This window comes from Podarcis pityusensis (genome assembly GCF_964106645.2).
Source record: "Podarcis pityusensis genome assembly, chromosome: 11".
NCBI lineage: Eukaryota > Metazoa > Chordata > Lepidosauria > Squamata > Lacertidae > Podarcis > Podarcis pityusensis.
The window spans coordinates 49645496-49672916 of record NC_138036.1 but is presented as its reverse complement, the minus strand read 5'-3'; the positions used below and the strand labels follow the sequence as shown (position 1 = coordinate 49672916).

The following is a 27421-nucleotide window of genomic DNA, read 5'->3' as shown; positions in this document are numbered from 1 at the left end:
AGGGATAGCCATCACAGGTGGACACATGCAATAGCACCGCAGATTTGTCTGCTCCTCCCTTGCCCCCAGTGTTCCCATTACACACACAAACCTCCCCTTACACACAGAGACAGACACACAGTGAAGAACACCACACACTCTTTGGACAGAGCGGTGCACTTTAAGGGCTAAATTCATCGTAAGCTGAACTTGGAAAGTGCATTCTATGCACTGTAACTTCAGAACAACCCTAAATAAACTGTTAAATGAATATAGTGGGATTCATAGGAGGGTGGTTTTTTCCTCTTTTGTTCCATACCTCCCTTGCTGACATGCAATGGCAATAAAAAAGTAGGTGAGTCGGTAGAGTCCTGACTGCTTACTTCAGAGAAGGCCTTCTCACCAGCTCAATCCTAACCACCAGTACTGTCTTTCATGTCAGAATCCACAGAACAAAGACTAAGGTATCAAAATAGGTTTCTTAATGCTATTCCTTTTCTAGTTTGTCAAAGTGTTTCTTTCAAGGACACTGTACTTTCCCACTTTTGTCACACAAATATTTAGGGTTTCCTAAGGAAAATGGCCACCAAGCTCAAACACTTTCTGAATATCTACCACTTTCCCTGTCACCTTTTAAACAAAGTTAATACAATTTACAGAGCCTAGTCAATTTTCTTTTGTTAAATAGCACTGAAGGGAAACAGAGGGGAATCATGTACTGTATATGAAGTAGACTGAATATGTTTAAAAACAGCATTGAATTAAACCATAAATCCAGTCATTGGCCTAGTGTCTCCTAGACATGCACCCACCTGGCTTCTTGTAAGTTACATAAATGTAGAGTCCTAGAACGATGACATATGTGAGGAGTGCTGCCCACCAGTTAATGACAAACATCACTATGCAGCAAAGTATTGCTCCAACTAGAGACACCCACATGTTGTAGTACTTAAAAGCAGGACGCCAGCCTATTCAAAAAGCAAACACAGAAATTAAGAGTACAAACAGAAAGCTTCCCCTTCAGTGTGGGTCCACAACCCCCACATCCCCCAGCATTTTAACAGCATAAACACATGCAAGTTGCCAACATTCTGGTTGTGTGTATGATATGCACATGATTAAATAACAACAAAATAGAGCAACATATGAAAAGGGGTACACTGCCTTGGTCTGCACATTACACTAAGCTAAACCATGGCTTAAATCTGTGTCTTCGAAGAGGAGATCACAGCTGCTGAGCGCCACCTCTGGGTCCTCCCACTACTACACTTTCATGACAGCATTCGAAACTCCCTTTGTTCCAGGCAGATTTTGCAACAGGGAATTTCATTAGAGCAGTGCACCTAAGATTTCAGATTAAAACTGCAGTGTGAAAGGAAGGGAGGACCTTTTTCTGCCTCCCCACTTCCAGCCACTCTCTTAAGGTCCTCTTAAAAATATTAGGGGGCAGGAAGGAGAAGCATGGTTTTGTGTGTGTGTGTGTGTGTGTGTTTTGCAGTCTTCAGATGAGGACTAGACCATGTGAAAAATGAACCTAAGATTTTTGCTGAAGTTCATTTTCAGCTTTATATTCTTGCTATAAAAAAGCGTGCCTAGACATCCCATTGCTGCGACCATAACCTAGCTTGAAGGTGCCATTTAGCTCCTAGCTTTCATATCTCAGTTTCTAGCACTGTTTCATGAGCTAAGTGATAGCTTGACTCTTGCGCCAGACAAACCATGAGCAGCTACCAAAATTTGTCCTGGGGCTTACCGCTTGTGGTTTGTCTGGAGGGAGCAACCAAAGGAAAAGTTTCACTATCCTTAGCAAAAACACAAGTTGAAAGGAACAGAGTTAAGGGAAAACACTCAATTATAGATGTTATAAATACAGATAATATTCCGTAAGATAAAATGAACAGTTCAAAGGAATGTAAGGAAAGCACTTCTTTATCAGGTATAGGCCACTGCCAATGAAAACTGAACTAAATTCAATTGAATTAAAACTAAAAATGTAATGGTCAGATATGGTTCAATATTTAGTCTTCTTCAGTGGCCTGCTACTGTCCTTATTCTCCTATTATTTACCTGGAACATGCAATCACTTTCAAAGATCAGTGAATTTCAGTTCAGACATCCACTTTGAATCAGACAAACCACAGGCCCAGGGTCACAGCAGTGGAAGGAGGTTCAGAGGAGGAGCACAGCAGCCACAATCTCCTCTCCAGGAACCTTCGTTCTCATGTCTTTGCACTAAGCAATAGTTTGGCTTAAAATTGCAGGAAAACCAACCCATAGTGCATATCGTAAAATTTCAAGTTGCTTTCATGCAGATTGCTATCCACAATCTAGTTAGCTGAACAGTTACACTTTTTTAAAAAAAATCAAGTTCAACATGTTGTGCAATTACTTAAATTATAAATTAAAGGCATTTTAAAAAGATGCTTTTGCCGTCACTGATTTCAAATGATCAAGAGAAGCAATATAAAATTCATACCTGGAGATTTTGCAAGAGAAGCATGGAATACAGAGAAATTAATTAAGGCATAGGAAGCCAAGAAGAAATTGGAAATAATGGGAGCGATTACATTCAGTTCAGCTGTAAAAAAAGAAAAGAAATGGAGAATTATATTAAATTTTACAATAAATAGCTGTGATAAGAACAGAACTGCTCCTTTGAGTGTGGGCTCTCTGCAGTCCCTCTCCAAGATTATGCGATGACTTAAACGATGGAAATTCATTTCCAGAAAATATGGCAATGGCCGTCATTGGGAGGGATTAGAAAATATTCATTTAAGATAAGGCTACTAATGGCTACTATTAATGATGGCTATATATTACTTCCAGAATCAGAGGCACTATGCCTCTGATCACCAGTTGCTGGGGAAGAACAGCAGGGCAGGGCTAACTTCATGCTTTACTTGTGGCCTTTCATAGTAGCATGTTGGCCACTCTAGGAAACAATGCTGGACAATAGGGATAATTCAGCAGGGCTCCTATGTTCTTAGTTTTCCCAAACAGAAGCCACCAACATTAGTGGTTTGGGTACATTCCCTCTCCATGAAACAGGCTATGTATCCTATATTCATAGTAAACCAGATAATTATTACATGGGATTAGACAACATAGACCGTATTAGATGCTCCAGATAAACTTATACCACAGAGAAATATCCCTCTTTTTAAAATGGTGTATTAACCAACCAATTAATATGAATCCAAGAGCAATCAAGAAGGTCAGCAGATATCCTCGTAAAGGCTCGTTATTTTTCCCATAGCCTTTAGCAAACATCAGGAAGCCAGGATAAATATTGTCTTTACACAAAGCCTAGAAGAAGAAAAAGAATATGTTAACAATTAAACTATGGTCACATAGATATAAACTGAGGCATCAAATCTGAATAATGCAATGCCATGTGAAGAATGTAATTAACATAAAAAGTGTAGTAACTGCAGACATCACTAATTCAGTGAGGTACCATGGGAAAAGTTAGATGGTGAACAGCGGAAGTCAGCATTGCTACAATTTTGTTACCTTTAAAAGGTAAAGGGACCCCTGACCATTAAGTCCAGTTGTGGCCGACTCTGGGGTTGCGGCGCTCATCTCGCTTTATTGGCCAAGAGAGCCGGCGTACAGCTTCCAGGTCATGTGGCCAGCATGACTAAGCCGCTTCTGGCGAACCAGAGCAGCACACAGAAACACCATTTACCTTCCCGCCAGAGCGCTACCTATTTATCTACTTGCACTTTGACGTCCTTTCGAACTGCTAGATTGGCATGAGCAGGGACCGAGCAACAGGAGCTCACCCCGTCACAGGGATTCGAACCGCTGACCTTCTGATCGGCAAGTCCTAGGCTCTGTGGTTTAACCCACAGCGCCACCTTTATGCAAGCCTAAATCAAATTGTTTTCAATATGGAAACTGAGTGCCTACACATCTTAAGATCCGAAAAACAGTCAGTGACTGAAAAACATGTGTTAATAGAATACATTTGAAAGCCTTAATTTCTTAGTTTAGCTATGGGACCAATCAAACAGTATATTGAGAAACAGTGAATAAACATCACGTCCTTAGAATTTAGAAAGGTAATGTTTGTATATATGTATCTAAAATTCAAGTTTGATCAGGCTTGCTACGAACAACTCAAAATTCTTACCTGGAAGATTTTAGGTGCGCTGACAAGAGATGCTAATGCTGAAGAAAGGGTGGCGGAAAATATACCAGCTGATATCAGAGGTGCAAATCCTGATACCATGCTCATTACCTGGAATAAGAATGTAACTTTAACAAGGGCAGTTCAAACACTTAACACCTTTGTTGCAACGTTGTGTTAATATGAAACAGCATGCACAATTTTCAAACACTATAACAACTATTAGAGCATTCAGAGAAGGCACTAACATTGCTTTACGAATAGTTAAGTGCCTGAATTTGCTCATTTCTTGTTCCTTCCTCATCTTTTATTGTTCTGTATTCTAATCCTTAAGGCAGGGACCATGTTGCTTCTAAATCTTTGGACAGCAACCAGAAACCATAGATGCTTTAAAATAAAAGCAAGCAACAATGATCTGCGAGTTATTTCTTAACTTTGGCAGCTCTGTCATTGTTTACTACTTTTCGTAAATAGTGAATGTAGTGCAACAGGCTAAATACTGGCTTTGAAGAAGAAATCTCTTCTGCCAATGAGTTATTTGGGGGAAAATATGATCAATAATCAGAGCAACTGCATAACTTCCTCCCTTTCAATGAAGTTTCTGCACAAGCCTCACATTAAAGGGGGTGGGTGGAACTGCATAGCAGCCATGCTTTGTAGGTTATGTACATTACTCTGAACTGGAGTGCTTTTGCAGAACTGTCATGCTGCAAGTTTGGGGGTTATTTTCCAATGAAACTGTGTATATTCAAGATACTGATAATACCAGTAATGCTGTTCTGCACACAACTGACAACTTTGAAGAAAGCCAACTTCTGTTTTAAAAATACTGAAAATCTGATTGGCACGCTCCAGCTATGCAGCTAACCCAGATTTTTGACTCTTAAACAAATACCAGTTTTTAAATAAAGTCTGGCACTACAACTCCTGAATAAATTGCCTCTTTCTTTACAGTATCTTTCTGTCAAAGCACCCACTAATGTTTTAGAGTAGTCACTGATAACTGCTTCAGCTGCTTTTGATTTAAAGTGACATAATCTCAGAAGGTAAACTCGTTACCTAATTCAGCCAAGTAGGTAGATGAAAGCCCTTTAAGGCCTAAGTACTTTATCTTAACTGAGCTATTATACTTAAGTATATGAAAGACTATCATGGCTATGACTTTCACTGATCTTAGGAGGAGTCAAATTCAGACTATCTAGAACAGAGGTGAAGTAGTCAATATGACCAGATGCAATCTGACAACAAAGTAAATTAAAGGGAATTTAAAAGAGTGATGATCTCTCCTACTTTTGCCTTTGTCAAACTTTTTTTTGCAATTTTTAATATGTTTCAAAAGCCTGCATCTCTGATCTCTGTTTGACCAGAAATGACAGTGGGAACACGTGTTTACACTAAGTGTTTACACTAAGCATTCTGAAATATTCCAAAAGCCTGTCGTCCAGCCACAATGGTTCTAAATATACAAAATAGTTTACACTTTGAAAAAAGAAGGAGGAATCCTAGAGTTGTAGAGCAAGGATCATCTAGCCCAACCCCAGCAATGCAGGAATCTCAACCCCCTCCATTTTGAAACCATACTAGACCCTACTTAGCAGTTTTATCTAGAGATTATGAACTTTACACATGTGAAGTTCTTATTCTTGTGGACAGATTGCAACTTCAGACTTCTATTTAGAGGGGGGAAATGCGCTATTTCAAACTTTTGACCACTAGTCACACATTCTCTTTCTCATATGCACGTGAACACAAAGTGGAGTGAGGGAAATACACTATTTTTAATCTATTTCATGTGCTCTGCAAATGATTTAGTTTGCACACCTTGAACTAATTCACAGACTGCAATGTAATTATCTTGATATTGCACTTCTCCAGTTGTTGTGATGCCGTTATCAGCACAAAATGCATGAAAATACCTATTTTAAAATTAAATGTACTCCAATAAAATATGTACTTAAATACCAATCTTTATACAGGTGCTTTAAAAAAACCCTCACAGTTTAATGTGAACAGGATGGAAAAGGGTTATTATGAACATGGTTGGCACCGACTAGAAATAAGACTGATTCATCGCTCCCTAATTTACAGTATATTAAGATTTATCTACATGTATTTTGTAAGGCATGCACAAAGTGCATAAAACATTTTAAGCAATTGCAGTTGAACATCTCAGGGTTAGAAATCACTGCTCACCTGGAAGTTGTTCATTAGCCCATAAGGACACCCTTCTTTTTCACATGAGGAGAAATCAAAGTTAAGCTTACAAGCTGCAGTGGTACAGTTTGTCAGCTCACCGACAAATGTGTCATTAAGGCTCCCAGTGGCATCTCGAACAACACAAGCACCTAGAGCAGAGGGAAACAGAAGCAGTGACCTTCCAAGCACTTAAAGCAAACTGCATTATATTTCTCCTTGGCATATTCCAATGGAAATTGAAATTTCAATCAAGTTACTTCTACCCTCCAAAGTTATTGTAAAAATAAGTATGGCTAGTCACAAAATGAATTTTAGAGCTATAGCACTGTTGACAAAGAGGTGAACAATAAAGGCATTATAAATGTTGGTGCTGCAGTCCTGTATCTACTTTCCCTCAAAGTAAGCCTACAAGGGGACTTTTTGCCATGTGTTCACCTATAGTGTTGTGTTGTTAGAGCAGAGCCGAAAAGCACAGGGGTAATAAATATCTTACGCAGCCCACAAACTCTTGAAGAATCTTGAGAATCACAACTTTCATAATAATTTGAGTCCCCATAGAGTTTAGACCAATTTGCGTTTAGACCAAAAAACACGACAGAAATATGTACACAAGATAGCTCCTATTGCTTGAAATGTAACAAATTCAAAGCCAGTTTCAGGAATTTAAGCTGATTCTCTCTTTTTCTTTCAGATCTTAAGACTGTCATCTTTGCTTGCTGAAGACTTCCCACACTTTGTAAAATGCTAGAAGTTGTGTTCTCAAAATAGATTCTCCCATAATAAGAAACCCTGGAGCACAAGTTCTCTTTACATTTGAAGGCAGACAATATATACATTTGCCATGATGCCATGAGTAGAAAGAATTGGACTTTTACAATGTTTTAAGTCCATTGATATACCACTTTTCGAAAAAGCTTTAGGTAGCCTGCACGAACAAGATGACAGCGAAAGAAGTTAAAAGTGAAAATGCTGGAATTCAACCAGTCTTTGGGAAAAGTAATCTCTGAACTCTGAACGTCTGTCTGTGCTCAATTTGCAGTCATTGTTGATCACTTCAAGAAACAAAAGAACAACACTACTGGATAAAACGACATTCCACATTTTCCTCACTGCCTCACCTTTGGACTGGCTTTCTTATACCTTCAATATTTCATTATAAAAATCTAAAATCCATTTTTATAATGCTGTCACTAAATGCCTGGTTGCTGGTTTACCTGCCCAGTCACTGGAATTCTGGTTAGTTCTTGTTCCCCTTTTATCCTGCCAAGCCCTCTTTCCCTATCTATCTATCTATCTATCTATCTACCCCTTCTCTCTCTCTCTCTCTATATATACATACACACACACACACACACACACACACACACACACAAACACTTATGCTCATCAATCTGTGATGTGAACTGCACTCTGGGTAAGAAACAATAATTGATGATGGATTGACCTGAACATACAGGCACTGTAAATTAACTGTATTGTTAAGTGGTTGTTTCTGTAACATGGTAGAAGAGAAGAGCTCAAACCATTGTGATTTTGACATGTTTTGATGTTGCTTTAATATCAAAATGCTATAAAATCATTAATCCAGCCCCCTGTAACAATTCAAAGAATAAAAGCCAAATAATGGAAGGTTCTATAAAAATTCAGCTCTAAAGCTCTAAACATCAATTTCAACATAGAACTACAGCAGTATACAAAACATCAAGTTGTCTACAAAGAATGAATAAGTAAAACTTAGTTATTTACCTACAGATACTGCAATTCCCATGTATACCACTGTAGTAATTAAGATGGCCAACAAGGTCCCTTTAGGTATGGCTAATTGAGGATCCTGGGAGGGGGAAAAACATTCACATTATGAATCTATGGAACAGTTCAAATTGACTGAATAAGCAACAAAACTAAAAACCACTCACCGCAAGATCACCTGAGATATTTGCACCCGCTAGAATGCCTGTTGCAGCTGGGAAAAATATAGCAAAGACTGAAAAGAAAGTTTCTTCTTCTCGGAAATCTGGTCCAAAATTCTCATAAAAGATTTCAGCTGTTAGGGAGGAACGTTACAAAAAGTTTATTATAGTAACCTGTGTTTGTATAATGTCCATAATATTTAGTCTTCCACCTAATCAGCTGCAAGTAAAATGACAGGGAGTCACCTCAGATTAGAGGTGTCACAAGTAAACTCAACACTGAGATTTTGTTTCATTAGCTGTTTGCGGAAATGTTTGTTTTCCAAGCACACAGAACTTTGCTACACGGCAACCTAACAACTGAAATATAGGCACCCCTATAATCAACAAACAGACATGAGTGTCTAAACCTGCCCTTCCCCATAGCATGAAGGCTGGACCTTATTTAATTTACCTTCCTTCACACCATTAAGAGATATTACATTATCCAATTCAATAAAATTATATAGCAAGCAACGTTACCCAAAAATAATCACAACATTATATTCTGATAAAAGGTAGATATTTACACAATCACTAAAAAAATCTGGTATGAAATCTTAAGACTCAGGACACAATCTCTCAAATGTTTAGAGAAGGCCTAAGAGAGATGACTGACTTTCTAGTCTAAAGGATGGAAGCAAATTGTACTTATTTTATACAGTAGCTACCACTAGAGGGCTCAGCAGGTGCCACTCTTAACTTCCTTAGGCTACCTCCACACATCCTGCAACCTCTTTCCCAATACTCCAGCATTTTTTAAAATAGCTTTTAAATTAATAAATGTCCAGCCTCCAGCAGCTAGCTACCACCAGCCTTTGCATGTTGTGCTGTTTGGCTTCACCTGTTTTTCAGCTTACGGAAAAGTCAGGCTCAACTTTAAACACACAGTGCAGCAGGCTGCTCTCCCAGCTCTTACTAAAATTGGCTGCCTGTCAGGGGCATGGAAGATTTGGTGAAAACGCTAGGGACAAGCAAAGAAAGATCTCCGTGCATAAACTCATAGTCTCTATGATGTGTTTACTGCTTAAGCAGCATGTACCAGTTAAGGCAGAGGTCTTAACCGCCTCTTAAATCCGCAAAGAAGGAAATCTGTTAAAAAACACTTTAGCTCTTCTTGTAAGCCAAAACATTTTGTTTTATTAACCACATTTCTGTTCCATTTTTCCTCCTAGAAGAACGTTTTCTTTCATGTTATTCCTCACAAATAAATATTTGAGGTAAATTAGGCCGAGAGGCAATGAGTGGACCAAGTGAGTTTGATTCTAGAATACAGGAAAAAGTACATAGAGAAAGTACATAGGTAGGTGTGTTGTGTTGACTTAAATAGCTCAGTCTTCTTGGAAAATATAAAATAGAAGTTAATGCTTTTGGGTGCGATTCCTTTAGCCAGGGGTGGCTAACCCACAGCTCAGATCCAGTTACCACAAAAGGTTTTTTCTTACCAAATATTATCCTGGTACACATCCCCCCCGGACCCCCCAAAATTCAGTTTTCTTTTTTGAAATTTCTGCTGAGGTATCCCTTGCTGCAGAGGGCCTGCCAGCCATCAAAAACCAGGCACCTCTGCCTCTACTTACCTTACAAAGGAAGCCCTTGTCTCTGTGGCGCAACATCACTGCATGAATGTCTTAGGAAACAGGAAAGAATGTTCCTTCCTGTTTCATAAGCCTTAAGACCTTCTTGCAATGGTGTTAATCAGAGAGAGAGGAGTCTCCTTTGCAAGGTAAGTGGGTAGCTCTCTTCCTCACTGCAGATCCTCTCCTCCCAAGCTCAGCACTGCCATGGGGGAAGAAAGCCCACCTGTCTTCAGCTACTCAACTGAGTTTTGGGGGTAGGCAGCTGTCTGAATGAATTTGAACATGTGTGCATTATCTGTGGTGGTGAGTGTGCTCATGCGAGGGAGTGTGCATTGGCCACATCCAACGCTGCAAGTGGCCCTTGGAGGATCAGTCAATCCTCAGAGCAGCCTTCAGGGCAAGAAATGTAATTGCCGCTTGCTTGCCTAAGCACTATTGCTGTGCAGCCTTCATTGATTCCAACACAATCCAACAAGGGGAAATTGTGCATCAACTGTTATTAGCATATTGAGTTGCATGATGAAATATCAAATGGAACCCAAATCCCTGCTCTCTCAACAGACCAGGCATAGGCAACCTCAGCCCTCCAGATGTTTTGGGACTACAATTCCCATCATCCCTGACCACTGGTCCTGTTAGCTAGGGCTCATGGGAGTTGTAGTCCCAAAACATCTGGAGGGCCGAGGATGCCTATGCCTGCAATAGACGTACGAACCAAGGCATTCATTCTTCAGATATATCGTACAGTCTTATAGCTTTGGCTAAAGCAAACATTTCCACTAGAAACATAATTGAAATATCAACATCTTTCAGATATCCATTGCAGCTACGTTTCCAGCAAATTAATATTTGGTCATTCTCCCTTACCTTGGTAGCCAAAAAATCCTTTAGGCTTCTTGCTTTCAAATGGAATAAATGTTCCTATGATGAAGTCAACAATAGCAACTAGCAGGATCACAAGCAGAACAATTTGTGCCTGTAATTTTAGAAGTCATCAACATAATTAAAATACATTTTTATCCAAGCTAAATCCATGCGCAACTGGACGTAAGCAGTAGGCTTGGGCAATTAACTGGTCAACTAAGATCACATGTTCCAAGTAGATGGCAGCTTACATTACAGCTCCATTTGTTAAGCAAGGACAGCAGTGAAATCACCTTGCCTCCTAGCCCTGTAGTGTATAGCCTGGCGCAGACTGGGCAGCACAGCAAACCTTCTCAGGTTAGGACTGGAATGCTCTGATTCAAATCCTCAGCCAGCCATGAAGCTGAGCCAGTCATACATACTCCGTCTAACATACCCCACAGAGTTGTTAAAGTAAAATAGAGAATGAGAATGCCTTCCCAGGTTTTTTGGGGAAAGGAGAGAATCAAAATGTAACTTTCAGTACATCTACAACATACGTAATACTTACCTCTTTATAGCATGTAACCCAGGCATAGGCAAACTTGGCCCTCCAGATGTTTTGGGACTACAACTCCCATTATCCCTACCTAACAGGACCAGTGGTCAGGGATGATGGGAATTGTAGTCTCAAAAAAGATATGGAGGGCCAAGTTTGTCTATGCCTGATGTAACCATTAAAGTATTTACCGAAATGTGACTTTTATGTGGAGTCTGAGTATTAAATGTTATGTTTCAATATGTGTATTAAATATTTTTTTCTAACATTGTAATGAATTTATTTAAGCAAATGTGATAACAGTTGTAAAGATATCTAACTTGTTTTTGTAATTAGCTGAAATATCAAACTGGTGATTGTTTCATGTCAATGCTTTAAAAATACATGGCCATTATTTGATCAATATTTTATTTGTCATTTGACCAAATCCTCAGTCCACAATGAAATACTCATTTACTTGTAAGATTCTTCAGCTCAGTGAGGTTCATGAGTATGCATATAGGACCTCTGTTGTTGTTTTTAGACACCTCTCCCTCACTTCACAATCCCAATTATATTTTTCTTATGCAACTAGAATGATAATACATTAAAACGTTTCATTAAGCTTCACTTGAAGCTTGCTTTTCATATTCCCAATTTACGTATCATCTAAAGTCTTGAAACACAGGTTAGGGGTGCTTTTAACAATGCAGACACCACAATGGTCTCTGCACGAGTACTTGGATCTGTTTGAATGCATCACCTATACTAGAAGAGTAACCTTTCAGTATCGTACTAAGCTTTTGGGTGGTCTCTTTATTTTGCAGTATACTTGTTGCTTTCCCCTTTTGATGCCGCAAAGGGAACACTTGACTGCATGAGGGAAACCCATATAATGGGACTAATGCACATCATGAGCCAGACTGACCAAGGATAAGTCCAAATCCTTGAAGAGCATACTTAATATGCAAAACTCTACTAATATAAGGTTTCAGTTTCTAAATAGTTACTGTGCATGTAGCACTAAAGTCTCACACAACTGGCTCAACTCTGTATTCAACAGCACCAACCTGCCTTCATTCCTCCCCAAGTGCAAAATTTATGAACTGGTTTATTTTCCTGGTTTGTTAATCAACAGTATAATGAACATAAGTACCGCATTTTTCGCCCTATAGGACGCACTTTTTCCCCTCCAAAAATGAAGGGGAAATGTGTGTGCATCCTATGAGGAGAATGCAGGCTTTCGCTGAAGCCTGGAGAGCCCCACCGCCAGCCCCACAAGCTCGGGGGACAGCGGGGAGGCGGAACGCTGCCATCCCGCTGTCCCCTGACTTGGTTAGAAGGCTGGCAGGGGGGAAAAGCCTGCTCCTGCCCGTCGCCAGCCCCGCAAACTCAGGGGATAGCGGGAGAGGCGCAGCGCGCCATCCTGCTGTCTCCCAACCTGGTTTGGAGGCTGGTGGAGGGCTTCCCCCTCCCCCAGCCCCGCAAGCTCCCAGAGCGATGCCAAAGCTGCACGATTTTTAATTACAGATTACAGATTTTTAAAACAGACCCATGGCTCTGGGTCCTGTTCTGGGAGCTGGGGTCGGGGGAAGCTCGGGCTTCCCCCGCCCCAGCCCCGCGCCTGGGGGGGGGGGATAAAATTTTTCCCCTTTATTCCCCCCCAAAATCTAGGTGCGTCCTATGGGCCGGTGCGTCCTATAGGGCGAAAAATACGGTAAGTTCATTCCCTGCAGCCAGAAATCTGATTCCAAATTCTAATTCCAATGTAAGTTCAAGTCAATGTTTACTTCACTTGCTTTGCAGATTTCAAAAGGTGTTCTGCTTTTCAGGGCAGTAGATGTTTCAAATCACTGTTACTTACTTTAGCTTCCCACTCCATTCCTGCCACAGAGATGCCCAATAAAATAACAATTGTGATGGCTCCTATTATTCTGATGTCATTCATTTGATCCAACATAATTAAATTATGTTCCTACAGAAAGAAAAGAGAGACAATTATGACAAGGTTGACACCATATGTTCGCTTTCCTGTTATGAAATAATTCTGCCCTAACAGTGATCAAATATGATTTTGAGTCCTAGCAAATATGGTATTAAGTGCTAGCAGTTTTTCTTAAGAATTTATTATATTCTTTTTGTAGGGTTCGTTTTTCATACAAATCGAGTCAAACATTCACAACTTCAAAAAAATTACAGATTTTTAAAACAGAAATACTAATAAACATGAACCAGAACTAAACACCACATTTTAATGGTTCAACTCTGTTAATGGCCCTATGTTTTACCTTAGTAAAGTCAATTTATTTTAAAAATCATACACCTTAGATGAAGGTGCAGACCAGGATCTAAACATGTTCATAGGCTCTTGCAGGCATACTAGATCCCCCCCCCCCAATAAACTCCAATTCCTTTCAAACAGCTGAGCATGTTTCCTCTAAGTTTTATACTTTGCTCTGCATTGGGGGGGGGGGGGGAGAACGCTATTAAGCTTAGCGATAGGACTAAACCCTCCATAGGCTTACAGAAGTATTTTCAAGTGTTGGATCCTGCATATATTTTTACTGCAACTAAGTCACAATCATTTGGTCTAAGGCTGATCCCAACAAGTATTTTGCCTGTCGTCCAGAACTCTGGGGGCACCAAATCCAAGGTTGTTTACATGTCTGTGTAAAAATGAGTCATTCAATATTATAGATTTTAAGTCACATGAGTAGTGGATTTGACAACAATTACAGATCAGTCCAATCCATAGTTATATTGTAGAAAAGGGATGGTAAAATTTCTATCACTGTGAAAAACAAAACTGGAAAAAAGTTGTTTACCTTAAGCAGTTCTACAACGGTCTCTGCGAAACCAACAACATACATGGCTACAGCAACAGCATTAGCAAATGCAAATATCAAGCCTATTGCACCACCAAATTCTGGACCCAGGCTTCTGGAAATTAGATAATATGCTCCCCCTGCAGAGAGAGTAAAGAAGAATTAGAGCAAGATTCAAGGCTATGTGTAACCAAGCTCTGGTATGTACTATGTTTTTATACACACAAAGCTAAAAGCTCTACGTTTGTAGAATGCAGATATGCCCCTCGCTGCTACTTCAGCTGGTAATCAGGTTGCCCTCAGCTACATGTGTAACAGCCTTCAGTAAGATAACAGAATTAAAGTTATCCAACTGTCAGAAAATTCTTCCTGATGTTTAGTCAGAATCACCTTTCTTGTAATTTGAATCAATTGGTTTGGGTCCTACACTCCAGAAAATTGCTCCATCCATGACACAGCCCTTTAGATATTTGAAGAGGGCTATCGTATCTGTCTCCTCTTTACCAGGCTTAACATGCCCATTTCGCTCAACCATTCCTCATAAGACTTGGCTTCCAGACCCTCCTCTGCACACGTTCTAGCTTGTCAATATCCTTCTTATATTGTGCTGCCCAGAACCCAGTACTCCAGGTGGCGTCTGACTACGTCAGAATAGAATGGTACTTGATTGAGATACTATACTTCTGTTGATGCAGCCTAGAACAGCATTAGTTTATTACTTTGTTTTGCTCCTGCATCGCATTGTTGACTCATGTAAAGCTTGTGGTCAACTAAGACCCCTAAATTCTTTTCACATTTACTACTGGCAAACTAGGTGTCCCGTCTTATATTTGTGCAGCTTATCATTCCTGCCTAAGTGTAGAACTGTACATTTGCCCCTATTGAAATTCATTTTGTTAATTTTGGCCCCAGTTCTTCAATATGTTCAGATCATCTTGAATCCAGATTCTGTCTTCTGCGGCATTAGCTACCCCTTCCAGTTTGCTGTCATCTGAAAATTTGATGGGGATTCCCTCAATTCCTTCATCCAAGTCATTATAAAGATGTTGGGCAACAATGGGCCCAGGACAGAACCCTGCAGCATGGCACCCCACTAGTCACTGTTTTCCAAGAGGATGAGGAACTATTAGTGAGTTCTCTTTGGGTTTAGTCGGTCAATCAGTTACAAAACCACCTAACAGTTACCTTGTCCAGCCCACATTTTACCAGCTTCTCTGTAAGACTATTTGTTATTATCAAAAACATTACTGAAATCAAGATACACTACATCCACAGCATTCCTCTTATCCACCAAGCTTGTAATTCTATCAAAGTCTATTATTTATTTCTTGCAGTCATTAAAAAGATAGAAAACCTGTTTTTAAAATATCAGATTATACAGCTGAAGATTACTAACATTCACTTTGAAGTAGAGAAAAGGAAGAGAGGAAACACAAATAGCAATCCCCAAAAAAATAAGACCAGTGAAGAAAATTCACTTCAGAATTATTCATGAATTGTATTTTCTGTTCCAATGGACACTCTATTCAAGAAGCAAGCTTCTCAAATAAAGCCATCATATTTCTACCTTTATGCTGCATAAATTATTCTCATACGACTGGTGTAGTTAACCTATGGCCCTCCAGATATGGTGGGACTCTAATTCCCATCGTCCCTACCACTGGGTCATGCTGGTTGCAACTAATGGGAGTCACTTGAGAGTCCAACAAGATCTGGAGGGCCACAGGTTAACTACTCCTGTCACAGGAGATATAAAGAGCAACGCTAAAGCTGTCAAAGGCTAGCCAAGGAGTTGTTAAAAGCACCACTTTGCCAGGGAAAAATGCCCACTGACAGGAAAGCACTCAAACCCCATTAGAAGTCCCTCAGTATATCTACAGAAAGCTCACTACTGCCTTAAGACTGCACAGTTCATATGCCCAATTGTGTGGAAAAGTACGCCCAAGTGAAAATTGTCCAATTGTGTAAGCCATGATTAACATGTTGCATCAACAGAGCATCCGACTGTAGATAGTAACAAACCAGACTTGCTGTACCTAAGACAATCACATTTCCATAGCATCACTGAGATTGCTCAGCATCCGGGAAGAAGGCCAAGCTGATTTCCAAGATACAAATCTGCAATTAGCCTCTTAAGAAAGGCAAGCTCAGTGTTTAAGTTTTCTTAACATCTTTTAATTACTCGGACTACAACCCTTAATGTAATTAGCTGGAAGTAAATCTCACTACAATAAATGGTACCTCTTTCTCAAAACAAAGCTTGGATCGCATTGTTTGCCTCTCAACTTGTGAATGCGTAGGTGGTTCTAGGTCAGGGAAGAGGAACCTGTGGTCCACCAAATGTTGGATTACAATTGTCATTCTCCCCATGTTGGGTGGGGCAATGGGAGTACAACGATGTTTGGAGGGCCACAGGTTCCACATCACTGATCTACTTACTCTCCATTTCTAATGCATTACTCACCATTTGTCTGATTTCAAATTCTTTTATCTATGTCTTACCAGCTGTACTCGCCAACCCTACTTGTGACCTACCTACCTCTCCTCACCTTCATGACCCCCAAAGTCACTTTTTCAAAGTTCACTATTGCGAGCTGACAGTTTAAAAATACAGTAGCACAATCACTTTGTTTTTTGAAGAAAACCTTGCCACTTACGATGTACTTCTGCAATTAAATAAAATATTTGATGCATATATGCAAAGTAAATATCACATGATTTGGCTCCCTTTGAAGAAAACTAAACAGGAAAGTACATGTATAACATTGTTTTACCTCCTCTCACAAAGCCATTGGTAGCTATTGCTGATGTAGACAAGCCTGTGATCGTAGTTACCACAGTCGCCATTGCAATGACCAAGACTGCAAGTCCTGTAAGAAGATTCCTAAGATTATTTACAGGAAATTATCATTTCCCCCAAAACAAATGTACAATATTGTTTAACAAACGCTGGCTGTTGGTTTCAATAAATCAATACAACAAAAAATGTCTTAAACCTAAAGCATGCACGAGCTGGTTTTAAACAAGCTTGTTTTAACATGTGCCGACAATATACAAGACATCACCTGTTCACATCAAGAACAAGCATGTCTACCACCTCTCCTGCCCTCAGGAGTACCTTTTCAGGTAGAGTATGCCTCACCTTTTGAGGACACCACAGAAGCTAGCAACTACTAACAAGGAATATGAAAAACTACTTGTTGCCTATGTAACGCTCTGAGCAGGACTAATCCTTCAAATGTGTATTACCTCCTAATCAGTGTCTCATACTGTAATAACAAAGAAAAGAACATTGCTCTGGAGACACACTGAGCCTCTTAGTGATACTGATAAGCAGCATATATTCCATGTTAAGAATATCACAATGGTAATCAGCAGCATTCCATCAATCATATTCTCATCCAATGCTGTAAGTTACAAGTCACCGATCTTTAACAGTTGATCAAGATTAACATAGTACACAGAGATGTATTATTTGGTGGGCACACTTACCTATGCCAGCCTGTCCTACAATCCAGGACAGTCGAATGAACAGCATCACACCCCAGATATTCAACATGCATCGTACCTAGAACACCGTAAGAGCAAAGAATTTTCATGCTATGCTGTCCCAATATTTATTATAGAGGTATCATTTTGAATAAGCTACAACAGAGTTTTAAGAATCGAGTTCACAGGGTCAACTTCAAAAGTCTGCTGTTATGCAGGCAACCAAGCACCTCGACTTGTGATTCAAGCCAAACAGCACACCAGACATGCTTTGTGGCAATTTATTATCTTCAATTCTTCCAGTCCTGGATCAGTAGCAGTGGTAGGGATTTATCTATCTCTTCTCTGGGCCACCATATGGTGGGCCCATTTGACTTGATGTCTTGCAATTTGTGCAGGCCTGCTTTAACAGACCATTTTTAAAAGCGCAATGACTGAAGTCACTACATTATGAAAATTATACTTCTCCTTAACATAAAACAAATATTATTAATGTTTAAGCAGAAGTGTTTATGACCCAAACGCTGCAGCAGCAGCAGCTAAATCTGAGGCCCTTCTTCAAGTGCTCCCTTCCACAGGAGGTTTGGAGGGTGGAAACACAAGAATTGGACTTTTCGATGGCGATTGTGGAGTCCTCTCCCCAGGAAGGCACACTTGGTACCATCTTTATCTATATTTAGGCACCAGGCAAATACTTTTCTCTCTTGGCCCTTAATTTGAAAGGCAGTGTTGTGGCATCTTTTGGTGGAGTGGGATCAGGTAGTCATGCCTTCTACTTGTATAGCTGTGTTTCTAGGGATTTTACCTGGTTGTTTTAAAAAAGTTTTTAAAGTAAGTGGTTTGGGGTTACTGAGAAAAGTGACTAACAATTATAATAAGCAACAATAATAAATAAATAGGTAGTTAATACTCTGTATAATCGTAAAGTGGAAAACAATACAAAAACTCAAATTATTTAAAGTAAATACTTTTTTTTTGCCATGTCAAGATAAAATATACTACAGACATGCCAAGATTCCTCCAGAAGACAGGGGATTTTGTCCATGTAAGGTTGCTTTGTTTGTACAAACTGAACTGTGTTAATTTCCACCATCCTGTCACAGTTATAACATGAGAGCTGGAATCATGTCATTTGCAGTTTTATAACACTAAGTTAAGAAGGATAGAAATTATTCTAGCATTCACTGTGTCCTTAGCAGACTAGCACAACTTTGAAACAACTAAATCAAAGTTAAAATTTGCAATTTGCTTGAACCACCATAGTAACAGAGATCGTGATCTTACAAATCTTATTGTTTCTCCATTGAGTTATTTTCAAACAACTATAAAGTCTGATAAACCTGTGAACGAGATGTTTTTTTAATTGGAAAAGGTTGGGTTCAGTTAATTCACTGACTTCTTACAAAAAACAAAAACATAATTAAAATTCTAGGGACAGGTTTCAACTAATGAGTCCTGTCAGCGGAAGTCCTAAAGAAGGGCTTCGGCTTTCATGGGAAATTGGGCTTGCACACCTTGTAATATACACCTGCAGGTATAGGGTGGTATACAAATTTAATAAATAACAATAATAACAATAACAACAGGCTGGGGGAGCAGGGTGCAGGAAGAAGACCATAGTAGCATGGGGAGGAAGGAACAGGAATCCCTCTGTCGGGCAAGCCAAAATGCTCAACCTGCCCAAATCACCTTAGCATGACACTGAATTCCTTCCTAGACTTCCAATAAGTCAAAGAAAAATTACTAGCTGAGATGAATGTCCCATTAAGTGAACACGGCAGGGAGGCCAATTTATAGATGAAATCCTTTTGTTTACTTATTTGAGCCAGGATACTGCTCTTTCCTCACCCTTATTTGGGCCAAAGGACTGCTCTCCCCAGGCACTCCACCAGAAGAAACAAAATCTAGTTAATGTTATAAGCTGTGCAAGTTACTGTATCCTTATGACATCATGGCACTGATCCAATAGCTATCGGACGGAGGATGAAATTTGAGCCACCATGTTCCCTCCCTTGTGTTTCCTGAGTTAACTGTGCAAAGTGACTCGTGTCTGCATTTCCATGCTGGCTACAGATGAAAGAGAGTCATCCTTCCCCCGCTAGTCCATTTGCAATAAAGTTACCAGGCAAACTGTATACACGCAGGTCCTGCTATCCGCCCACTTATTATGCAAAAATTCACTTATCCAAACATAAAGAAACAAACCCAAACCTCACTACACACACAGCTAATTCAGATAAACCAGAGTTTGCCCACTTCCTTTCTTGTTTGTGGTTTGCTGGACAGCACCAGCCATTTTCAGGCAGAAACCATGGAGGGGGCAGAGGAGAGAGATAAGACAAGTCGCGGATTAGAAATGTTCCCATAGGAAATAATAGAAATCTTCAGTTCCTTATGCAAACGCCCGCCTAAGAAACAATTTCCTGGGAATGCATTGTGTTTGGTAAGTGGGACCTGCATGCAATACAAGGCTGCCTTAAGTAACATGAATGCCTTTTCATTATTCTTCACCTTACAGCCAGGCCTAATAAGATTTTCTCAAAAGCAAGATCCAAGTTAAATGGGATTTGCCTCTTAGTAAAGTGTCTGAAGGAATGAAATTTAATTTGCTATACACTCAAAGATGAACCAGAGTTTATCTTTGAGTTAGGGAACAACAGGAAGAGAGAAAGTGTTTGGCCATTCATGAATGTCCTAAATCATTTTAGGGCACAGTAATAAAAAGAGCTGGGGGAGACAAAGGCAAATGTATCTGGATATATATTTCTTTTTAAAAAAACAACAATGAGAGTAGCAGATACAGAAAACAGAAACTTTGTATCTACTACACGGTAATCAATTGTTTTGCTCTTTTTTAAAAAATCTGCAATATATGTGCAAGTAGACATATTCAATTGTTGCTAAGAAAATAAGCACAGATGGGTTTATCATTACCAAAGTTATACTTACCAATACACCTTTAATCCAACCAAACTTGACAATCCCTTTACTTTCAGCAGTATAAGTAGCAGTGGCATCTCCCGTAGGAGTTCCTTCTTCTCCATTTGCATATCCATCCTCAAATGGTTCCTGTAGTAAAGCAACAATCAGAAGGAGTGGGTTGGATGAAACGGAAACCTATTGAGCCTCTGTTTAAAGTTGCAATCCTAAGTACATTTAGATCCCACTGATCTAAATATTACCTATGTTTCAGAATTGCATTTGCATGCAAGCTGAAGGAACAAGTTAATGAAAAAGGCTATTTTCATCCACAATCTTGGTAACTGTCAAGTTGGTTAATTGAACGTAAAGGTTTGAAGCACATACAAGATGAATTTAGATGCCTTCATATTATCACATTTTTCAAAAGCACTGGCATATAAAAACTTAGCTGTGCTTGTGTATTTTGTGAACTGTATCAGATTCTAGATTTGAAGGAATAACACTTCAACAAGAGGGTAAAAGTGAAATGAACCAGAAGCAATGTCTGCTTTTGAGGATCACTGGATCCCACGGGAGAGTTGCTCAGGGAATACTGGGTAATTTTCCTCCACACAAGGTTAAATTTAAAGCTTGGCCAGCAAAAAGTAATACCAAACATGGCATAAAGCTAATTAATATGTATTAATGGGGGGGAAAATGAAAGCAACTGATCAGCCAAACATAATTTCTATCCAGTATGGAAAGTTACTGCATTAATACAACAGCATGCCATAATGTTAAAATGGCTGAATTCCCCCTCATTAGGCTATGTTCCATAAGTGTAGAAAAAGGCATCTGTTCTGGACTCAGATACTTCAGCAAGATATCAAAGAAAAAAATCTAATTGATGCTGTCATTCAAAAAGGCAGAAAATGATCTTTATACCCTCATTGCAAGGGCTGAAAAATTAGCAAACACAGTTATCTGCATTAGATTCCAAGGTCAGAGTACAATATGCCTCCTATGCGTATTTGTAAGTCCAGGAAAAATCTTTGTAAATCTTGAAAGAACTGGCCTGGGACTGTAAATTCCTCCTCCCCAAATTGTAACTAGTTGTGCATTCGGTTAAAATTGATAGCATAACATTTAAAATGATCTATTTATGACAATACACAGAATCAGGATGTCATAGGTCACTCACTAGTGTCACAGCACAGATGATATAATACTTACTAGATTCTCACAGAGCAAAATGGAATCTAGATAGAACAAATTAAAATTTAGGAGCGATAGGAAAATTTGGACTACTTGGTGAAATGCAAACTATGCAAAAATAAAATGCCAGAACATTTTAATTTTATAGAACTAGAAAATATTCAGGCTTTTAGCAAAAAAAATAACCAAAAAGTAAAACTGCTAATGTTTGGCAACATGTGATCTGATCATTCTAGTATCAGACCTGGTTAGCACATAACAGTAAACCATTGTTTAGTAAACCATGACTTAGTGCTCTAAGTAAACTCTACCAGGAGCTTAACCATTGTTTGCTGTTGGCTTACAATGCTTGGGTTTCAAAAAAAGGAAAAACACCCATGGCTTGCTCTTCTTTGTTAATCCAGCATCTTTCCTTAACCATGATTTTTTTTACCCCTCCACCACAGATGCTTGCCAAACTACAAAGGCATGGTGCAAGAGCAACTAGAAAACAAAACAAATCACAGTTTGTTGATCATCTACAGGGCAACTCATGGTTAACTCATGGTTTGACAACAACAACCCATGGATTACCATTTTGTGAAACTAGCTATGCATAGGATTGTGCTGTAATTTAGTCAACTGTTGATATGTTAACATTTCCCCCCCCCCCTTATTTTAACTGATGTACAATTATGCACAGTACCCTGACCCAAGTATTAGACTTTCATGGAACAATTATGTAGACATAGTGAAAGAATTATCAACTATAGAATCAGTAAAGTATTATTGTTACATGAATAAAAGACAACACTGCATTATGTATGTGTTACCGATATAAATATAAATGCATAGAATACTGAAGTAAGTAGATACCTTTTAATAGGACAGTACTCAGAATGAAAACACTGAGGCATTATGCACATATGTGGCGGTGTGACAAATGTCAAGATTTCACAACATACATTACCTTGTATGATGTATTACTGACAGTGGTTGGCATTCAACTATGTTTTACTTAAGGTTAGAGCCATTATTTTTAATTGGTCAACTCTCAGTAAAATTTAATTTAATACCACCCCTAGTTTCTGCATTATTATCTTGTAAATGGGATATTTTTCTTGGTTATTATATGTTCAGAACTTTTTTAGCAGGTTCTTCATGTTATTTACTGCCAGAGTGCTCTTTTTGGGGAGAGATGAAGGGGAGAGTTGCCTCCCACAGATCAAGTGACATAAAAAAACCTTAAGTGTTAAAATTACTAAATACAACCACTTACTTTTCTGTCCTATTTATGTATAATATTAAAGCAGTGAATCAAAACATATTGCTGTGCTGGTGACGTGTAAGAGTTGGCCCAAAATAGTGGCTAAGTGAGTTAAGTTGCAGAGGTTCCTATCACTTAGCCTCCTCCATACCTGTCCTATAATAGTAATAATTTTTGACTATTTTAGAGTATTGTAAGAATGCATGCATTGAACATAAAAATGCTATTTGACTGCTCATTATTTAAGGCAAAGAGATAAGAGGATGAGTAGTTACATCCAAGTTCTGTTCCTCTACATGCAGCTCTTCTATGCACGAGTATTTCTAATATAAAGTCAAGCAAGCACCACAATGGAATCTTCTCTGCTGCCACACAATGGTTAGAGCCCCATTCAATACAGGAAAACAGACAGAAAATTCAAGTCTACTGATGGATCTCCTGCCACCAGGAACAAAAGGCTGCTAAGTATAGTACTGTGAGAGAAAAAGCTGCAGATAAGTTCATCCACCAACTGAGCTATCCAGCACTCAGGACCTTTGAAAAAGCTCCTTAAGAAGTATCCTGGGCATAAGTCAGTTTCCAAGGTTCATGGTCAATCACACCGGAATATATTTATTTCTGAAAGAGTTGTTAAGTTCTGTTCACACTTTTAGCCATAGGTGTAGAAAGGGCTCTTGTTCTAATTTATAGCACTAGATTCCCACCCCCCAAAGTTCTAGTTCAAACTTGAACTCTATCTCACCCAAGAATAGTACTTTTACAGACTTTCCTCCCCAAGCAAGCAGCTTGACAAATCAAACTGTACCAATACAGGTTTACTGAACTCAGGGCTTCATTAGCTTCATTAACAGTGGTACCTCAGGTTAAGTACTTAATTCATTCTGGAGGTCCCACGTTTAACCTGAAATTGTTCTTAACCTGAAGCACCACTTTAGCTAATGGGGCCTCCTGCTGCTGCTGTGCCACCGGGGCACAATTTCTGTTCTCATCCTGAAGCAAAGTTCTTAACCCGAGGTACTATTTCTGGGTTAGCGGAGTCTGTAACCTGAAGCATATGTAACCCGAGGCACCACTGTAATTTGTTTAGTAATATAGCCCCTTAAACAGATTTCCCACTTGCTAATTCTCAGTCATTAGTTACTGGAAAACTTTGTAGTCAGTTGTAAGACTTTAAGAGCCATCAAGTTAATATTTCAGCTCTTGACCTTGCATTAATCCTCAACACCTCCTCATTTGCACATAGTTCTGCAGGCCAATCTTCCTCTTCTCAACCAGGTTATCATGACAACATTCGCCCTAAGTACAGATCAAACATTTTTCTCCCATCCTCAAACTGAAAGTTTTTCTCTGCATTCCCAGACAGAAGGACAGATTTCATGTTGTTCCTATTATTCCACTTTCCACCTCCGCCCTAATCTTCTCTTTTATCATGTAAAGCAGCTGAGGAAGAAAAAGCAGCATGTGATGAAAAGTATCTGGAAGGAGGGGTTACTCTGAGCAGACAAAACAGCAATGAAGGAATGGGTTAAACAGCCAGTTACACTTACACACAACACACCATTCAAAGTCATTTAATATGATAAGAGGTGCACGGTGGGAAGAGAAGAGAATCATATAACTAAAGAGAACACACATAAATTCCTATGAGTGTGGTTGGAATTTGCCGCCTTTGTGATTGTTATACTCCATTTGTTTTATGACCTAGCTGCTTTAGGAGCATCTATTGCAGTACTTTTGAAAAGTCTGCTGTGCTTAGACGCTCACATTGTACAAATTTGAAGATACATCTAGGATCTTCTTTACACAAGGATTGTTGCCATACATCTGCTCTACAAACACCACTCAAGAATACACTGGGAGACAGCCTGTGAATGTCTCAACAGAATGAAAGTTTAAAGGATCCTAATGGCAACTACTTTTACCAGTATCAGTTAAGGTTTGATGTTTTATTGTGTTTTCCAAACTTTTCATTCAAAAGCATTACTTCATACACACCAACACAGAAAACCTACAATATGGTACATATCCTCCATACAAATAAATAATTTTCAGACTTGGGAATAGCTACTCATAAAACCAATTCTATTCATCCAGAGCTTAATTCCAAACTGTGCCTGAGGAATAAATCTCCATTCCCAAGCTGGATTTTTTTTTACAGCAATATTGACCACCTCCTCTGTCTCATCACATAGGTTATGAATAAATTTCAAAAATATCAGCCAACTTCACCCAGCAATTCATTTTTATATCAATAAAAGATCTATCCTCCTCTACCATCTCGCTTGCCACAAGAACACAGCACCTTAAAACCAGTAGAGAAGTTTATTTGAAAATGACCCTCATGGCCCAAAGATTCTTACTCAGATTTGAATCTTAAAGTCAAGGAGATCTCACATTCATAAACATTAAAAGCTAAAATGAATAAATAGTGGGGGAAAGTAAAGTAAACATTGCTCCCAATCTGGCTGCTTGTAAAGGGTGGGTGGGAGGGAGATTAAGAGTCCCCCGAAAAGGCCATCATTAGATTAGATCCACAGAATTATATAGTTTGGCTGTTTATCATGCAGTTAAATATGCCTCTCTCTCAAGTGATTTATTGAAAATGCTCAATCCTACACATGTCTACCCAGTGGTAAGGCCACCCGAGTTCAATGGGACTTACTTCCATGTCAGTGCATACTGGACTGCAACCTCAAGAGACTCAGAGACAGCAGACAATACTACTGAAATATAGGTCTCATACCACAACTTGACATAATTGCCTTTTATGTCTCTAGCTGAACAGTGAAATTACTTCTACCATGTTCTAGCATCATAATGGAGCCAACAGCAAAGTTAGCAAAATATGTACATTTTTACTCTTTGTTTTATCCATCAACTTTAGGATTAAGTGTGGAACTTTTGTGTCCAAAAAACTGTGATAATATGAGTTTTACTTACTTTCCAAAACGCAACAATATGAAAAGATATGATCATAAAGTGTTTATTAGTTAGGGGATCAATGCAAATGTATTACAAGCTATATTATATGTACTGAATGTTACTATGAACATTCAGCCCAACTATGATTGCACAAGTTGATTGGAATTAACTATGGAACTGCATAAAGCCCCATTTGCACCATTATGGCAGCCATGCAGTTTGCACTATATTCACTAAGAAGCAGTTACCCCCAGGCGAGCAGCCAAAGTGTCAAATTGTGCCTCTTAATTTGAAGTCATCCAGCATCTTTGTCCTCGCCAGCAAGAGCTGGGAATGGTAGGCAAAGCATTACCAGAATAAGAACATTGAAAGCTGCCCCATTCACAATCAGACCATTGGTCCATATACCCTCAGTATTATCTACATATTGACTGGCACCAGGGATCTTTCCCAGTCCTACACAACTGATTGAACTTAGGAACTTCTACAAGCAAAGCTTGCCATTCTGCCACTGAGCTCAGTCCCTCCCCTGTTGACAACTGAAGGCACAGCAATCATTCACTGTAGAGCTGCAGCATCTCTTCTAACCATGGTAGGAATGTGCAGTTGGTCCTATTTAGATTGGGCAGGCACATTCTCTACACTACTTTTCACTGCTTTAAAAGGTATGCACAAGATTCTAGGAGGGTTAAACACATTAGAAGTGGGATCAGTTCTCAGTGCTTCCCACTGAATTCAATTGAAGCAATTAAATAGGGTGCAATATGGGACAAGAGTAAAAGGTAAAGGTAAAGGTAAAGGGATCCCTGACCATTAGGTCCAGTCGTGGCCGACTCTGGGGTTGCGGCACTCATCTCGCTTTATTGGCCGAGGGAGCCGGCGTACAGCCTCCGGGTCACGTGGCCAGCATGACTAAACCGCTTCTGGCGAACCAGAGCAGCACACGGAAACGCCGTTTACCTTCCCGCCGGAATGATACCTATTTATCTACTTGCACTTTGACATGCTTTCGAACTGCTAGTTGGGCAGGAGTAGGGACCGAGCAACGGGAGCTCACCCCGTCGCGGGGATTCGAACCACCGACCTTCCGATTGGCAAGCCCTAGGCTCCGTGGTTTAACCCACAGTGCCACCCGCGTCCCATATAATGGGACAAGAGTGGGGGGAGGCAAAAACTCCTTCCTGTCCTAGATGGTGAAGTGTTCAACATAGCAGTGAACAGCAGTCATAACATAACATTGAACTTCCAATGCAAATTCCAATAATTTGCAGGGAATTTTATGTGTATGTGTGTGTGTGTGTGTGTGTGTGTGTGTGTGAGAGAAATTTTCTGACTCCCTAGAGAGTGATCTAATTTAGCATGCTTGTTTGTTGGTCAACAAAGGGAAAAAATACTTGAACTGTCAAACATATCTAATATTTATTTGCAGTTGACATCCATTCACTGTTATTCATGAACTTATAAAACAGAAAATTTTCCACAGCAAAAAGCAGTTGATATATATATATATATATATTTTTGGTAAAATGGAAATTTTCCCACGCATATCATGGATGACACTATCATTGTGATGAGTCAAGCCAGCCTCTTTCATCAGCACTGTGAG

General features: G+C 39.4%; 1 protein-coding gene across 2 annotated transcripts in view; it reads right to left on the bottom strand.

The window, feature by feature from the left end:
- Positions 1-27421, bottom strand: part of SLC12A2 (solute carrier family 12 member 2) — a 48509-nt gene that overhangs the window by 16656 nt on the left and 4432 nt on the right. For both annotated transcript variants that reach the window (XM_080972353.1, XM_080972354.1), the window contains exons 2-14: positions 20481-20600; positions 17535-17610; positions 16817-16912; positions 14043-14182; positions 13082-13192; positions 10704-10812; positions 8224-8351; positions 8054-8138; positions 6305-6456; positions 4115-4222; positions 3162-3285; positions 2456-2557; positions 792-947 (exon numbers count right to left, since the gene is read on the bottom strand). In XM_080972353.1, coding sequence (XP_080828479.1) covers positions 792-947; positions 2456-2557; positions 3162-3285; positions 4115-4222; positions 6305-6456; positions 8054-8138; positions 8224-8351; positions 10704-10812; positions 13082-13192; positions 14043-14182; positions 16817-16912; positions 17535-17610; positions 20481-20600 — 1507 coding nt within the window. The remainder of the gene's footprint in view (positions 1-791; positions 948-2455; positions 2558-3161; positions 3286-4114; positions 4223-6304; positions 6457-8053; positions 8139-8223; positions 8352-10703; positions 10813-13081; positions 13193-14042; positions 14183-16816; positions 16913-17534; positions 17611-20480; positions 20601-27421) is intronic.